Raw genomic sequence first — 16,762 nt, forward strand, 5'->3', positions numbered from 1 at the left:
GGACACGGAAGGAAGGACCGACGGACTGACGGAGCCGAGGAAGGAGCACTGGAGGGAGGGGCGCGCAGGGAGGGGAGCGGAGGCCCAGGCCCCAGGGCGCAGGGGGAGGCGGGCAGAGTTGGCAGTGGGAGCCTGCGGGGCCCAGCAGCGAGGGGGGTCCAAGAGAGGGGAAGGGCAGGCGCGGGGAGGCCACACCGCGGGGACCCTCCGGCCTCCCCCCAGGGGCCCGGTTAGGAGGCCGTCGCGGTGTCCAGGGGCGGTCACGTGGGGCCCACTGCGATGGGCGCGCAGGCGGCTGGGGCGCCGGGCGTGTGCGGGGCGGGCGAAGAGGCGCGGGGGCGCTCCCCGGGCGCACAGCCAGGGGCCTCCCGAACCCAGCGGTGAGGGGCGGGAGGTCGCGGCGCTCCCGGGACTCCAGGCGGGAAGGTGCCGAGGCACCGAGCGGCGGGCTGCGGGGCGCCGTGGTGGGTGCGGCGGCCGGCGGGGAGGCTCCAGCACCGGGCGGCGGCGGGCGTGGGCGGCGGGCGGCGAAGGCAGAGCGCCCCGCGCCCGGGAAGGCGGCGCCCAGGCCCGGCCCGGCCCCCAGGTGGGCGGCCGAGGGCGCGCCGGCGGGGCCGAGCGGCCACACAGCGCCCGGCCGCCCGGGGTGGGCGCGCGGAGGCTGACGAGGGGCCGCAGGTGCGCGCGACGCGGGACGGAGGGGAGGCCCCGGCGCACCACCCCCTCGCGACTCGGCCCCGGCGCCCCCGTCCGGGCGCCCCGCGCGCCGGCCAATCAGGAGGCGCCGCCGGCCGCCCGGCCCCGAGGCCCCGCCCCGAGCCCCCGGCGCCAGCCAATGGGCGGCCGGGCCCGGGCTCCCAGTGCGCGCAGCCCGCGCGGACCCGCTCAGAGCGAGAAAAGCGAACCCAACCCGTCGGGGCTGCCGCTCCGGACCCGCCGCCGCTCCCCCCGGATCGGGTGCACCGTCCCAACCCGAAAGTCCAGTTCGGCGGCCCGCAGCGGCGAGCGAGCGCGATGACACAGGAGTACGACAAGTGAGTGCGCGCCGCCCGCCGCCCGCCCGCCGCACCTGCCGCGAGGCCGGGCGGAGCGAGGTCGGCGGGCGCGGTGCGGGGCGAGCGGGGGTCGCCCGTCCGGTCGCCGGCTTTCCTCTCTGCCCCTCGGCGCCATTGTTCCACCGAAGCCCCCTGGGGGGACCCTGGACTCCGTGGAGCCCCCTCCCCGCCCCCGCGTCCTCGTCGGGGGGGACCACCCACGGGCGCGCCCCCATCTCTGCTCAGACCCCGGTGGCCCGGTGCGCGGAGGAGACCCCGGGCGCGCGGTCTCGAGGGCTGCGGCTCTAACGCGCGCCCCGCGTCCGCACCGGGTGGCCCTCGGTTGCTTCTGCCCCATGGAGCCCGCGGAGCCCCTGGCGACGCAGGTGGAGCCTCCAGGTAACCCCGCCGCTCGCCGGGGCCGGGGCCGGGGCCGGCCCGGGAGACTCCTCCGGGAGACGCGGGGAAGCGGCGCCGCGGGTCCTGCGCTGTCTCCCTGCGAGTGCGGACACGGAGGTGGAGACGTGGGCGGGGGTTAAGGGCTCCCATTCAGCGCTCAGAACCCTCGGAATCGGCGGGGGGGGCGGGAGGGGGGTGCGCTGGCGAGCACCGAGCACCGACGAAGGCGCCTGTTGGAGTTTGTGATCAAACAAGTATTTTGACAGCGTGAGGTGGTGGCATAAGAGCTTACGTTTAGGGGACACGGGGTGAGTTTTCTTGGCAACTTTTCTGTAAATATAAAGTTGTTCCAAAATTTAAAAAAAAATTAAATTTCTTTTTAGCGTGCTGTGTTTCTGGGTGAGTAGGTTAGCTAATTAAGTGCGGAATATGTATATCTTGAGTAGGTTCATCTTTTGTCGTAGGACTTGCATGTGGATATACTGGGTTTTTCTGAATTATCTCTGAAGTAATGTATGGGAAGTCTTTGCAAGCTCACCGATGAGAGGACTCCCCCAGGGCAGTGATGAGCCCAAGGACTAGCCATGGTGCGTGTCCTGTGAGAAAGGGGACCAAGGCGGCCGGGTTCATGGTTCTTTCTTAACGTCTACGTTTGGATAAGGCAGATTTCCAAAGCCAGAATTTTGGCCTTGGGCACATTTTGGAAATGTGCGGCCCAGCCAGGGTGATCACACACACACACAAGACCATTCGCAAACACCATTTCATTTTCTGTGGCTTCTGCACATGTGGGCTGGGCGTGGGAGAAGGGAAGCTGAGAAACGAGCTCTATGGGAATGGAGCGCGCCAGGTGCCGGCAGGATCTGTTGGAAGTGGCTATTAACACTGTTAATAACAGCTTAGCGCAGTGGTTCTCAACCTTGGCTGCACATTAGAGTCGCCTGGGAATCTTTTTAAAATCCTGATTTCTGGGCCTCATCCTCCGGAAATTCTGTTTCTTTGTGATGGGGTGGGGCCACAACATGAATAACAAAAAAAAACCACAGAATTTCTGGAGGATGAGGCCCAGAAATCAGGATTCTAAGAAGATTCCCAGGCGACTCTAATGTGCAGCCCAGGTGGAGAACCACTGGCTTAGCAGGAGCACCAGCAACTCATCCCCAGGCACCACTGGCTCCCTGGCTGGTGGGCTCTGTGCCGATGGCCCAGCGGATGCCCCCTCCGTATGCGGCTTTCTTTCCCTCTCTCTCCAAAACAGCCCCCGGTGTTCGTTTTGTGTTAAAATAGTACACCACCGCGAGACTTCTTTTTCTACCAAACAAAAGCGCCCATGACTTTATGCCCAGGCATGAGTAAAAACATTGGCTTTGAAATAAGACCTAATTTCGACTGAGGATAAATTAAGTTGTTGGATTTCCCCCCCACCCCCCTTTTCAAAGGTGTTTCCCTGTTTTAAAAATCTGTATCTGTTTTTAAAGGGCCTGGGTGGTTGCCAAGCCCTAACCTTTGTTGATGACTTGAAAAGATAATCAGTCTTTTCTGCATTCACTTTTAGAGTAGGTAGGTCACCTCTAGGCAATTTACATATTTCATTTGTGTGTTGCAAGGAGACCTTAGGTTTGCTTGTTAGAAGAGTGATCTTCAGAGGAGTTCTGAACACTTTAATTTTTTTTTCCTTAAATAAACAAAACAACACACTTCATTTGGCTGGAGTGAGTGTTCCCCTTTTTCTCTTTATTGACTTATTAAATAGTGCCAACTGCACAGTTGTTGAGACTGTTTGCATTTCAAGTTTTTAAGTCAGTCATGTTTGCTTTAGTCTCTTAAATCAAATCTCCTGTAAGAGTTTACTAAGACCTACGTTGATTTTCTCTGGATTTTTCCCCCCACCAAACTACAGTGTTAAAATGAAACAGGTCTCGCCCGGTGTGGAAACCCGGTAAAGATTTTAAAGACCAGATTTCCCCTCCTGTTTTCTTAAAAACCTTTCTGTTCAGTGGCTTCACTTATTGTTGTAGATTCTTAAGCGTTTATCTCTAAGATAAACAGTTAACTCCCAAGCCAGAAAATTATGCCTGCTTATTGATTTACAGTCCCCTTTGGCCACATTCCATGCTCAATCTTCGGGTAATCAGTAGAACGTTTTCTCTCATATCCCCCGGAGGATTAAACGGAGTAGTATCCCTTTTTCTTCCCGCCCCTTCCTCCTCTCTTCGGCGGTAGGAGAGTTTTTAAGGCATGGCATCAGCAGGAGAAGGAGGGAGTAACATGTAGCAGCATGATGCCTGAACCGTACATAGCCTCTTTAAGAGGGTACGGCCCAATTGCGTTTCTGAACAGAATCAACGCTCTGTTTTGCCTCGCTTGGTGTCCTTGGTTTTGCTTCTATGAAGTGTTTGAATAGCCTGGATTTCCTTGGAGGATCTCTTTCCCTGCCACAGAGTATATACGTCCTGGGTCCCACGTGTGGGTTAGCTGCAGCTTCCCTGGCTGCCCAAATACCTGCTATCTTCCTGGGGGACCCATCGGCCTGCAGCTAAGTGGGCTGTCTTCTGGCCTTGTCATATATAATTATTGATTTCAGAGAGGAAGGGAGAGGGAGAGAGAGAGAAACATCAGTGAGAGAGAGTCATGGATCGGCTGCCTCCTGCACGCCCCACACTGGGGATCGAGCCCGAAACCCCGGCATGTGCCCTGACCAGGATCAAACTGGGATCCCATGGTTCATAGGTCAACTCTCAACCACTGAGCCACGCCGGCCTGGCCGGGCTTCTGGTCTTGTCTTAATTTACTTGATCGGGTTATTGAAGAAACAATGGACTCTTTTATTGGGACATCAATGGATTGGTTGTTTGGTTCTTTAAAAATTAGCTTATGACGCCTTGCAGTAGAAATATGTATATATGTTTGTTTTCTTAATTTCTCTGAAGCAAACGGCCAGTGTTGGTTCTTCAGAATGAAGCACTGTACCAGCAGCGGCGCTCCTACACCAGCGAGGACGAGGCCTGGAAGTCCTTCCTGGAGAACCCGCTCACTGCAGCGACCAAGGCGATGATGAGCATCAACGGCGACGAGGACAGCGCGGCCGCCCTGGGCTTGCTCTATGACTACTACAAGGTCGGTGCGCCCCCCTTCACCCCCTAACGACAGTGCGCTGGGCTTGCTCTATGACTACTACAAGGTCGGTGCTCCCCCCTTCACCCCCTAACGACAGCGCCCTGGGCTTGCTCTATGACTACTACAAGGTCGGTGCGCCCCCCTTCACGCCCTAACGACAGCACCCTGGGCTTGCTCTATGACTACTACAAGGTCGGTGCGCCCCCCTTCACGCCCTAACGACAGCGCGTGCGCCTGCCTCAGCGGCACCTAAAACAGTCATTTGCTGGGAGGATGTCGTGCAAGTTGCTTCTTAGTGACTATAAATAGTGTAATGAGGGCTTTGAATTACTACGGTTCAAAGCTGAGCATCTCCGATCCTAGAATCAAAGGGCTGTTTCCAGACGGGAGGGGTGGCCGGCTGTCCCGCGCTCTCTGAAGCCAAGCGGAAGCCGCGTGAAGGAAGATGGTGGGTGTCTCACTGAGATGGAACATTGACCAGAATCGGTTCTCGGTGCTGTCAGAGCGGCAGCGTTCATTCCGACGTAATCGAAGTGATTTCCTTTTCCCGAAATGAGGTTATAGAATAAGCCTTCGATTGGGTTTGGTTTGGTTGTAGGACTCATGAAAACCAACAAACGACATTTTCTAGTGTTGGACTTCCTAGTCCTCAGATCAGGATGTATTTTGTTTCCTGTTTCTAGAGATTCGGATGAGTCTTAATTAAATAGAGTCTGTCCTCTGCCTGGAGTTTCATACGGTTTTATTTTATTTATTTTTTATTATTTAAATATATTTTTATTGATTTCAGAGAGGAAGGGAGAGGGAGAGGGAGGTAGAAACATCAGTGATGAGAGAGAATCATTGATTGGCTGCCTCCTGCACACCCCACACTGGGGATCGAGCCAGCAGCTGGGCCTGTGCCCTGTTTGAACCACGACCTCCTGGTTCATAGGTTGATGCTCAACCCCTGAGCCACGCCGGCCGGGCGACACCACTGCTTTGTATCATCCTCCTGTGCTAGAAGTTCTGGCTGCCACTCACTGATGCCCTGGACTCTGCCAGACCTGTTCACACTGTGCATGTTACTCTGAGGCCTCCAGAGTCCCGGCAGCGGATGTGCACTATCCCCAGTTTGCAGATGAGAAAACTGGAGCTCTCAGGTCACACCCTAGCAGTGGTTCTCCACCTTGGCTGCACCTTAGAATCACCGGGGAATCTTTTTAAAATCCTGATTTCTGGGCCTCATCCTCCGGAAATTCTGTTTCTTTGTTACTAATGTTGTGGCCCCACCCCATAACAAAGAAACAGAATTTCCGGAGGATGAGGCCCAGAAATCAGGATTTTAAAAGGATTCCCAGGTAATTCTAATGTGCAGCCAAGGTTGAGAACCACTGAGTGTTTGCTGCAGCCAGGATTCCAGGCCTGGGCTGGTTCGTGCCAAAGTGATCCTCTTCGGTATGCCTTGCCGTCTTCCGGGGGGTGCGCTGTGCTTGCTGATTCACATGGCAATTCTTCTTTCTGACCAATAGCAGATACTCTGGGGCGGCTACCTAGGACACTTTATTGTTGCCATCGTTTCGTTTTGAAAACTTTCAAACCCATAGAAAGCTTAAAATAACAGGGTCATTCGCTCCTTAATGCTTCACCTGGTTGACCATTTGCCTGCCTTCTGTTACATTCTGGCTGTTTCCTTTTCCGAATGCAAGAGATGCGGAGGGGAAGCAAAGAAGATAGTGTGATCATCAAAGTTAGGGTGGGACCTACACAAAGGATTTAATTACTTTCTGGTATGAGGTCATGTGGTCAACTTGTGTTTCAGGGAGTGGGGTCAGCATTTTTTTCTCTGACTATGAATAAAAACTTATGTAGTAACTAATGATGCTGGGAGAAACCCTTGTCTGGACAGTGTAGCCACGAAGGGTCCCTTGAAGTGGAACTTATTATGTAATCTGTTCTTTTGATGGCTTGCTTTATTGACTCAATCAGTGTAAAAGCCGTAAGTTCCTAAGTGCTAATTATGAAGTTTGAAGTTACATATTTATAACTGAAACTTCTGCGAGTGCCAGGAAGACTGATGCCATGATACTGGTGGCGGTGGCCGTGTGTGGTGTGTGTGTGTGTGTGTGTGTTTTGAATAAAGGGTCCTAAACGTATTTTACGTCTGGGGAGAAGATAAGCTTTCGTGTCTGCGCATCAAGGGAGACCATCCTTGTAGTGCTCTGTGTCAAGCTGCTTTTGACAGGCGTAGGATTCTTTGTTTTTAAATGAACTGACTTAACCTGTTTCATTTTTTTAAGTGTAACCATCAGTCATTTTTACTTAACAACTTTGGTAAAGCTTTAAAAGCACATTATTAATACAGGAAACAATACTTTTTTTTCCTTCAAAGCTAAAATAAGTTTCAAAAATCTTAGCCATGTTGGAGTGCACGTTGAGAGCAAGTCTCAGTTGGGTTGATGTCTGCAGTGCTCCCAGTAAGGTTTGCCTGCTTTCCCCGCCTATGCAAAGAAGAGCAGAATCGAAAAAAGAATAGCCCTGGCCGGTTTGGCTCAGTGGATTGAGCGTCAGCCTGCGGACCAGAGGGTCCTGGGTTCGATTCTGGTCAAAGACACATACCTTGGTTGCAGGCTTCTCCCCGGCCCAGGCCCTGGTCAGGGCGCGTGCAAGAGGCAACCAATCGATGTGTGTCTCTCACATCGACGTTTCTCTCTGTCTTTCCCTCTCTCTCCCACTCTCCCTAAAAATCAATAGAAAAATATCCTCTGGTGAGGATTAATAACAACAATAACAGAAAGAATAGAGCAAACTGGGTTCGGTTTGTCCTTTGGGTAATGGACCATGATCATCCCAAAGTATCTAAGGAGACCGATCACTCGAAGCCAGCCTTTGGCTCTTGGGAGGCACTGCTAACGTGACCGATCCCTTTGATTTGACATTCGATCTGAAAGGAAGAGCAGCAGCGAGGAGCAGCGGGAACGTTGAAAGCCCCGTGTGTTCTCAGTAGCTTCCCGTCTGTTACATGATGTCGGTCAGTGGATAAAACCAGGCCAGCGGTATTCCTTCTAAGAGGAGAAGCCCACACGCGGCAGTAGACGTGTGACCCCTGAGTTTGTTGGGCAGCTAAGCACGAGTTGGCTTTTCCATATCCACCCGGTGGGCGACGGGAAGCTCTGGGGGCAGACGCTCCCGTTCCTCCTTCCCCCGGAGCCTGGGGGTGGCGAGGCTGAAGGGGGTTGTGCCTACACTTCACGGAGTAAGGACTGAACTGTTGTCACGTGTGTCACTGTCTCAGGTTCCAAGAGAGAGACGGTCATCCACAGCCAAGGCCGACGGTGAGCACCCGGAGGCAGATCCCAGCAAAAGGTAATGTCTCCCGGAGAGCAAAGGGGTTCTGTGGAGAAACACCGGCGTCTGTGGAAACGGACGAGCGTTTGTTAGATGAACAGGTGCAAGGGGAGAGGCAGGCGCGCTGGGCCCTGAGTGTCTGCATTCAGGTGTCATCGCTGGCTCGCCTCTCACCAGGTGTGGCTCCGCCGCTCTGGAAGGGACCAGCGCCTGCGGAGGTGGTGCCTTTCTCTCCTCCTAAGGAGTGTTTTTCGTACCAACATGAGTGTTTGCTTATTTATTTGTCTTGGATGTTCTCTCAGAAGGATGTGGCTTACAGCAATATGCGGGCGGGGGCGGGGGGTCCATTAAAAACATGGAGCACCAACGATCTTGAACAACTTAGTAGTAAATTCTTAAAATAGTAAATTAAGCAAAACTTAATAGTAAATTTGACTGTATTTTAAACTCCTATTGAAGTTATTTTTAAAAATGTTTTAGGTTAAAACTTTCAGGAAATTAAATTAAGGCTTGATGTTGTAGCCATAAAAAATTTTTAAATGTACCTTTAAAATTGCCCTGTGTTTGCCCCAGCCGGTGTGGCTCAGTGGGTAGAGGGTTGGCCTGCATACTGAAGGGTCCCTGGTTCAATTCTGGTCAAAGGCACGTACCTCGGTTGCAGGCTCCATCCCCAGCCCTGGTTGGGGTATGTGTGGGAGGCAACCAATTGATGTTTCTCTCTCTCTATCTCTCTCGCTCCCTTCCACTCTCTAAAAATCAGTAGAAAAATATCCTCAGGTGAAGGTTAAAAATTTTAAAACATTAAAAATTGCCCTGTGTCCTAGTAGCAATAAAGGAATAGAACATTTTTAGAGAAAGAATGCCCACTCGGAACCCCACTGTGCCGACAGAGTCTGTTTGCCTTTGGTCTGCGTGCATATTTATGTGGTCGTGATGGTCTTTACAGAGAGCTTTTGGTAGTGAGCATTCTTCTACTTAGTATTTTCCATGTTGCTGTTTTAATCTTCATAATTACCCCTTGGCAAAGGGCTTATGGCTTTTATTTTTACTTTTTATTATGGGAATTTTCAAACAGCAAAAGTAGAGAAATACTATAAACCCACATGTACCATTATGTTGGAACAGTTACCAACATAATTCCTCTTGTTTAATCTACTCTTGTCTTCTTCAACTTTTTTTTAAAAACATTTTTTTGTTTCAGAGAGAGGAAGAGAAACATCAGTGGGTGTATGCAAGGCAGCCAATCGATGTTTCTCTCTTACATTGATGTGTTGTTTTTTCTCTCTCTCCCTCCCTTCCTCTCTGTCTCTAAAATCAATAAAAATATACCTACCTGGCCAGTGTGGCTCAGTGATTGAGCGTTGACCCAAGAACCAGGAGGTCAGGTTTTGATTCCGAGTCAGGGCACTTGCCTGGGTTGCAGGCTAGATCCCCAGTAGGAGGGTGCAGGAGGCAGCCAATCAATGACTCTCTCATCATTGATATTTCTATCTCTATAGCCCTCTCCATTCCTCTCTGAAATAAAAATATATATATTTAAAAACAAACAACAGCAACACCACAAACATCCTCAGGTGACGATTTTGAATAAATGAATGAATGAATAAGTAAATAAATAAAAATTGTCCAGTGCTGTATTCGCGGTGAGACAGGGTTTCTCCTCACAGAAACAGCATGCCGAATGTGCCTGAGCCGCCCCTCATCTCTGCCGGAGAGAACAGAGTGCAGGTTCTGAAAAACGTGCCGTTTAACATTGTCCTTCCCCACGGCAACCCACTGGGCATCGATAAGAGAGGCCATCTAACCGCTCCGGACACAACCGTCACCGTCTCCATAGCAACGATGCCTACCCACTCCATCAAGACAGAAACGCAGCCGCACGGCTTTGCTGTGGGGATCCCTCCAGCAGTGTACCATCCCGAGCCCACTGAGCGGGTGGTGGTTTTCGACCGGAACCTCAACACCGACCAGTTCAGCTCGGCGGCTCAGCCCCCAAATGCTCAGAGGCGAACGCCAGACTCCACTTTCTCAGAGACCTTCAAGGAGGGCGTGCAGGAGGTACCGTATCTTCCTGAGACAGCCGTGTGTTTGTATAAGTATTGGGTTCCACCTCTTCCTTGTTATGTAAGCCTGAAACTCAGCCTGAAGTGCATGGATTAGGAACAGAAGTGGTGTGTGTTTTTTTTTAAAGAGAAAAGGCCCCTGGCTGTAATTTGTAAACTAAACCTATAAACCCAGGCATTATCATCGGGGGCACACGGCTAATCTTACCAGCAGCTGAGTTAACAATTATGATTTCAGCTACGTGATTTGCTGGAGAAGGAGAAAGAGAAACCCCACACGCGGTTTGTCATCAACAACAGAGAGATCCCTAGTGTGTGTTCGGCTTTTGTCCTAGACCAAAACCAGCTCCCTGCAACTGGTCTTCGTGTAAAATGGGTTATCGTGTATTTATTTGTTTGGTGGTTGCTGGGTTGGTAGTCTTGTCAGGGAGGCAGGTGGATCTCGATGGCAAGTGTGTTGTGTGAAATTTACAAATGAACTGCAAATACTTCTGAGGGTTGAGGGTGATGAACAACATGTTCAGGTAAAAGTTAGGCACTGAGGGTGTTTGAAACTGTATTTAACGGTGGGGCAGGGAGGGGGGGGTGGGGTGTCTGCTCATGGAGAGGGGAGTGGAGGAGTAACGCTCCTGAGAAAGCCCACCCAGCCTGTGTGAACTTGACACCCTGTCTGAACTTGGTGCCACGCTGGCGCTGACTCCTGAGGGTCCTGAGACATTGGTTGCAGGTTCTTGAATTTGAACAGAACTGGGGGTGTGGGGAAGACGGGAGGGGAATCAGTGGAACACTTTGTGGGTTACTTACATAGATGGTTTAACTTAATTGGGGGCCATATAAAGTGGATGTTTTTCTTTTTAATTTTCTCTTTTAAATTTTCGTAGAGGTAAAATGTTGATTTTCAAGCGAATGTTGAACAAGTAGTGGGTTGCTGTAAGCCACGGGCTCTTACGCTGTCCCAGACGCTGGCCTCCGGGCAGCCTGGCACCGGGGTAATAGCTGTGGCTCATCACCTTGATGTTTCAGGTTTTCTTCCCCTCGGACCTCAGTCTGCGGATGCCTGGCATGAACTCAGAGGACTATGTTTTTGACAGTGTTTCTGGGTAATAGTTGTCTTTTCATTTGGTTTTTAACTTTCAGCTTTTGTGACATTTCCTTTTTGATGATCTCATCTTGGAAAATCAGAGGTGGCTTTCGCGGGCTTTCTGCAGTTCCCGGGGCAGGAATGCCTTTCTCTTCTGAGGACGGTGCTTCGCGCTTTCCGTGGGAGCCGCGGGCTGCGGCCATGCCCCTCCTTCTGGGTGTCGTGCTTCTCCCTGGGTGTCCTCTGTGACAGTGGTCATGGTCGGTGGAGCTGAGAGGAGAGGGAGGGCTTCAGGTAGAGCTGAGGTGCCAGGTCTGCTTCCAGAGGCATCATTCCTGAGGATTTAGGAATGACAGCAGGTGGCTAACGGCTTCCACTTTTTAATGAGCCTCACTCGGGATAACGTAAATAAGCCAGCTTTTCCCTGACCTGATGACCTCTTTTAATCTCACCACCGGGCATCTCACACTCAGAATATGGATATTTCCCAAGTTAGTTATGAACATATATCAACACCTTCGGATTTTTCTGAAAGAGTTTAAGATTTCATTTTATAATTTTGCTTCATGTATTTTTTTTGTGTGTGTTTTTTTTGACATTAAAAATTTTGTATTTAAAAGTCGATTTAAAAAAAATAATAGTCTAAGATTTGATGGGAATTGAGACTTCCCGTAAAGGCCTGCCTCAAGGGGCAGGAGTCAGACTCACATGCCTCCAGGGTCCAGGCCAGGGGTGGGCCGATGCCGGTTCAGATAGTGAGCGCTCCAGGCTCTCCGTGTCGCAAGGCCCGGCTCTGCTGCCGCAGCACAAAAGCAGCTGCCGGTGACTCGAACCCGAGGGCGTGGCTGCCTTCCATCCATTTTCCCTCTTACTTACACAAGCAGATGTACTTTATTCATAAAAATTGGTGTAATTTGCCAGCCCCAGACCTAGACAGGTGATGAGACAACTGCAGGGGCCCTAGGGATGGCGCTCGAAGGTAACAGGAAATGCAGGGCACCGTGGAGTGCCGTCTGAGGGCCTTTAATGACAGCAAGAACAGCCAGAAAGTGCTGTGCAGAGCAAAGCGAATGCCGTCGGGGCGCTGCCGGCCACCTGCTGGCGCCTCTGCTGGCGGCCTGTCCCGTGAGGCTTCCTTCCAGAGTCCTTTTCACATATGAGCGTCTGGAATATTCTCCGCCTCCCAGCTTCTCCCTGTGAGCATCACTCCGTGGCATTTCCACAGGCCTCTGTAGTCCCCCGGGGCTGAAACGAGGCTTTGTGTGTTGCTCAGATTAGATTTCCAGGGGAAAAGCGGCCACTGCTCTGGGTCAGGGGACGTGGTCAGTTGGCCGTGTCCGGGGGCCATCCGCCCGCGGCGCTTCGAGACTGAGCTGAAGCATGGGGGGCGCTTCCAAGGGAGCGGTCCGACCTGCGACTTTCTCTTCTTCAGGAACAACTTCGAGTACACGCTGGAAGCCTCCAAATCGCTTCGCCAGAAGCCGGGAGACAGCACCATGACCTACCTGAACAAGGGCCAGTTCTACCCCGTGACCCTGAAGGAAGTGAGCAGCAACGAGGGGATCCACCACCCCATCAGCAAAGTGCGGGTGAGTCCCCGGGCAAGCTCTCCATTGCCAGGTCTGGGGCGGGTCCAGATCTCAAACGGCAGCTGGAGCCTCACCTGTGAGACCTGACACTGCAGGCGCTGTCCCAGCGATGTCCCCCCCCCCCCCCCCCCGCCGCCCCCCGCATTGCCTTCCGTTGAAATGAGTTCTCTCTCCTAGAGTGTGATCATGGTGGTGTTTGCCGAGGACAAGAGCAGGGAGGATCAGCTACGGCACTGGAAGTACTGGCACTCCCGGCAGCACACGGCCAAACAAAGGTGCATTGACATCGGTACGTAGCTCGGACAGGCGCAGCGGCCAGCGCTCCCATCCAGTTGTTGTTGGCAGCGATCAGCTTCCTGCCGAAAGCATTTGAATGTGTGTGCCAGTGACCGACCTGTTCCAGAACTGTCCTCGGCCTCCTGGAATCTGCTCTTCACTTTGCTTCCTTCTTGGGGACCTGAGCCCCTGCAGCTTTCCGTGTGGCGCCCGGCCAGGCTCTGCAGAGCCGCTCACATGGGGTGTCCGCTTTTCGATCTGCAGGTTCCGGAAGGGCACTGCCTGACGGGATTCTGACCATCGGGAGTGATAGTAAGGGAGAGGGAAAAGCAGTGACCACTCGAAAGACAGTGCTGCTGGGCTGCACGCCGGGCTCCTGTCTGTGCACAGACCCAGAGGCCTCGCCGGGCAGAGTAGCGGCACCACGTCCATCGTGCAGTCGCTTTGCGAAAACCCCATTCCTGCCGCGTGTCACATTTTCATGTAGCACTATTGTCGTAAGACCGTCCCTCACCTTAGCATCACTCCTGTTCTCCGCCTCTTGTGATGATCATGGTCTCTCTCAAAGGAATTAGAAGAACTGCGTCCTCCCCTTGGCTCTCTGGGACAACTGTTTACCCATTTGCAGGCCTGTCTGGCCTCCTTTTACATAATGAGATGCAATTAGAGATATCTAAGCTCGCCTCTGTTACAGAGATTATTTTTCTTCGTGTTTTAAACTTTTTTCAGCTCAACAAAGTGTTAATTTAAGGTGCCCAGGGGTGACCATGTGGAACACTGGCTCTCACTGTGACCTGTGATATTGTCCTGTTGGACCGAGAAGTCACAGATGCCTTTTCTGTTTGTCCCTCGTAGCCGACTACAAAGAAAGCTTCAACACCATCAGCAACATTGAGGAGATCGCGTATAATGCCATTTCTTTCACCTGGGACATCAACGACGAGGCGAAGGTAGGCCATGCAGCCGGGACCCCTGTGCCGCCGCCCCTTGAGGGTGGGGATGGGAGGGGCTTAATGATCTGACAACTGACGTTTTCACAGTTCTGCATGTTTTCATTTCTTTTTTAAAAATATATTGGTTTTTAGAGAAAGAGAGAGAAACATCGATGTGTTGTTCCACTTTTTTATGCATTCATGGGTTGATTCTTGTAAGTGCCCCGACCAGGGATCGAACCTGCAGCCTTGGCCTATCGGGACGATGCTCCAACCAGCTGAGCCACCCGGCCAGGGCCCACACGTGTTCATGCCTTTGCTAAGGAGTAGGGAGACTAGCTCGGCCAGGAGGATAGTTAGAGCTGTGAGTGGTGAAGCGCATGGAAACGGGATGGGCCTTGGGGAGAAGACAGCTGTTACTGCGCCAGCCCTGTGCTGTCTTCCCCGGGACCGGCGCCCGCTGGGTGTTTCATTTTCGCTCTCTCACGATTTCATGTTTTCTGAAAGTACAGCTCTTTCCCAGATGCTATGAAACTACCCTTCTCCCTTTTCTATCCTCTCCTTCCTCCAAACCACACAGTTTGTCAACCCACTTCACAGGAGTGCGGTGTGTGAGCCACCAGAGCGGGGCCAGCGCAGAGATGGGGGGCTGCCACCTGTGGGCGGCCTAGGACCGCCTCCCCTTCACTGCGCTGTGTTCCCTCGTTTGCCAGCGGACGGCACGCACCTCCTCCCTCCTTCTGGGCCGGGCGGGTTGCGGAGCGAGGCTGAGGCTGAGGCTGAGGCTGGTGGTGCATCCTCAGAAAGGCCCCTGATACCGTATCGGTGGCAGTGGTGTTTGACTTGTCACCTGTGAAGACAGTCGTTGAAGCGTCACTTAAGCGTCATCACAGGCTTTTACAAGTGAGGAAGCGCCCAGTTCAGAGGGTCACGTGGATCATGGGAATGTCTATGCCTTTTAAGAAAAAGTCAGCATATTCTTAGGCCATTTCTGCCTTTCCTTGTAGTAGGAAGTCCCCTCTTCACTAAACGATTAGAGTTCTGGTATTTATTTATTTTCATTCATTTAAATACACTGTAGTAGATGCTAAACTACTGCAGAGTTTTACTTTTCAGTGCCTAGGGTTTCTTCTAAAAAATCGCACGGCTGGATTCGAGAACCTCGTGAAGTTGTGAGTAATCGCCTTCCTTCCTGTGGCATCAGTTGAAGGCAGATGTGTCTTTAAGACTGCGGATGCGACCAGTCACTGCTGGGACCACCTCGGTCCTGCACACACGTGTTGCTGGGACTACCCTGGTCCTGCACACGCGTGTTGCTGGGACCACCTCGGTCCTGCACACGCGTGTTGCTGGGACCACCTCAGTCCTGCACACACGTGTTGCTGGGACCACCTCGGTCCTGCACACACGTGTTGCTGGGACCACCTCGGTCCTGCACACACGTGTTGCTGGGACTACCCTGGTCCTGCACACGCGTGTTGCTGGGACCACCTCGGTCCTGCACACGTGTCCTCAGGCTGCTCAGTCCAGAGCCCGGTGCTTGGTTAGGCAATGAATTCACTGCAGAGGAGCTGCGGGGGGGGAAGAGTAAACTTTCCATCTCCTATAATTGTTGTTGCAGTCATTTTGAAATTAAATATAATAGGACTGTGCTGGCTCCTAACAGCCTTTAAAAGAAGGGCTGGCCCAGGGCCCTCCGGGAACTTCTGTTCTTACCGAAAACTAGAGCAATACGGCCATGTAGGGACCAGCTGAGAAGCTGGAGGAGCTGAGGAAGCACGCCGGTCCGAGGTCACGGTTCTGACTTGTGACCTTGAGTTGGTCCTCTGGTCCACCAGCTTCCTGTCCTCCCCTTTGGCCCAGGAAAGGAAAGGGGCTCGGGGCCGCTCCTATCCCGTGGAGTGTGGTTGGGACTGCCCACTTGTCAGTGCGGGGAGGTCCTGGCAGAGCGGCCGGGGCTGGGCAGGTGCTGTTTGTGGGCTGTGTCGCTCCGGGAGGAGGCAGGAAAGCTGGTGACGGGTGGGGATAAATGGCTCCTTTTGTTTGGAAGCCTTCGTGTTTGTACTGAAGGGAGACACTGTTGGAGGCCGGCCCTCAGTGGCCTTAATCGCATTGTTAATTGGCGTAGCCAACCTCGGCTCCATTTCCCGTGCAGACCCCCAGCGCTGACTTGGGGGGGAGGAGCGGGGGATGCCGTTGCTTAATGAGGCTGCTGCCGTTTGAAGCTGGTGTCAGGCATCCCTGTCAGGGAGGCCTGCGTTTCTGGCCAGGCTGATGTTTTCTGTTTTCACACTTAAAGTAATTGGTGCCTTAGGGCAATCGAGTGAGCACATGGACGTGCAGAATCCTGTAGGGTTGTTTTTACTTCTTTTTCTGAAAGTGTCCGCTTTCTTGTTCTAATTTAGGATCTGCTTGTTGATTCTCAACTCCAGTTTATTCTCCCCCCACAAACACGATGGTTTATTGGAGATGGTGGCGTTCCTCCTCCCCCTCCCACTGCTCTTTAAAGGGAACTGAGGATGAGTAAAACCAGAATTCCGGCCCCGCGATGACACGGTCCTCCCTGCCGCTTCTGCTCACGATAGGTCGAGTCTTGAACCCTGGGCTTCCGTTCTGATTTGGGGAAAGTGCTCTCAAGGCTAGACTCCTACTGCCCCTGTACACCTCCATCAGCGTAATCAGACCTCCGTTGCCATGGAAACCTGAAGCACGACTGGACCGTGTAAAACATTACTCGTTTTCAGGTGCTGGTGGGGAGGACGTTTAGAAAGGCAGGAACATTCTGGAAACAGTCCCCAGGAGCACTGACCTCTCCACGAGGTAGCCTGCTTCTCTGTTTGGTCATTCTTCTGTGCTCCACACAGAGTTGGGTGTGTTTGGGTCGTCAGGCCTCTCCTGAAGAGTCAGACACTCACATTTCATTGTGAAATACCTTAATCGGGTG

The 16,762-nt window shown here is 52.7% G+C and overlaps 1 protein-coding gene across 1 annotated transcript in view; it reads left to right on the forward strand.

Moving 5' to 3' along the window:
* The first annotated feature begins 938 nt into the window (after nucleotides 1-938).
* The window catches only part of GRHL1 (grainyhead like transcription factor 1), a 39,262-nt gene continuing 23,438 nt past the window's right edge, over nucleotides 939-16,762 (forward strand). Inside the window, exons 1-8 of the mRNA XM_070428371.1 lie at nucleotides 939-1,034; nucleotides 4,364-4,550; nucleotides 7,825-7,895; nucleotides 9,545-9,935; nucleotides 10,964-11,040; nucleotides 12,454-12,610; nucleotides 12,788-12,899; nucleotides 13,742-13,836. Coding sequence (XP_070284472.1) covers nucleotides 1,015-1,034; nucleotides 4,364-4,550; nucleotides 7,825-7,895; nucleotides 9,545-9,935; nucleotides 10,964-11,040; nucleotides 12,454-12,610; nucleotides 12,788-12,899; nucleotides 13,742-13,836 — 1,110 coding nt within the window. The 5' untranslated portion in view covers nucleotides 939-1,014. The remainder of the gene's footprint in view (nucleotides 1,035-4,363; nucleotides 4,551-7,824; nucleotides 7,896-9,544; nucleotides 9,936-10,963; nucleotides 11,041-12,453; nucleotides 12,611-12,787; nucleotides 12,900-13,741; nucleotides 13,837-16,762) is intronic.

This window comes from Myotis yumanensis, unplaced genomic scaffold (genome assembly GCF_028538775.1).
Source record: "Myotis yumanensis isolate MYYU_CA2020_CCGP unplaced genomic scaffold, mMyoYum1.0.hap1 SCAF_11, whole genome shotgun sequence".
Classification (NCBI taxonomy): Eukaryota; Metazoa; Chordata; class Mammalia; order Chiroptera; family Vespertilionidae; genus Myotis; species Myotis yumanensis.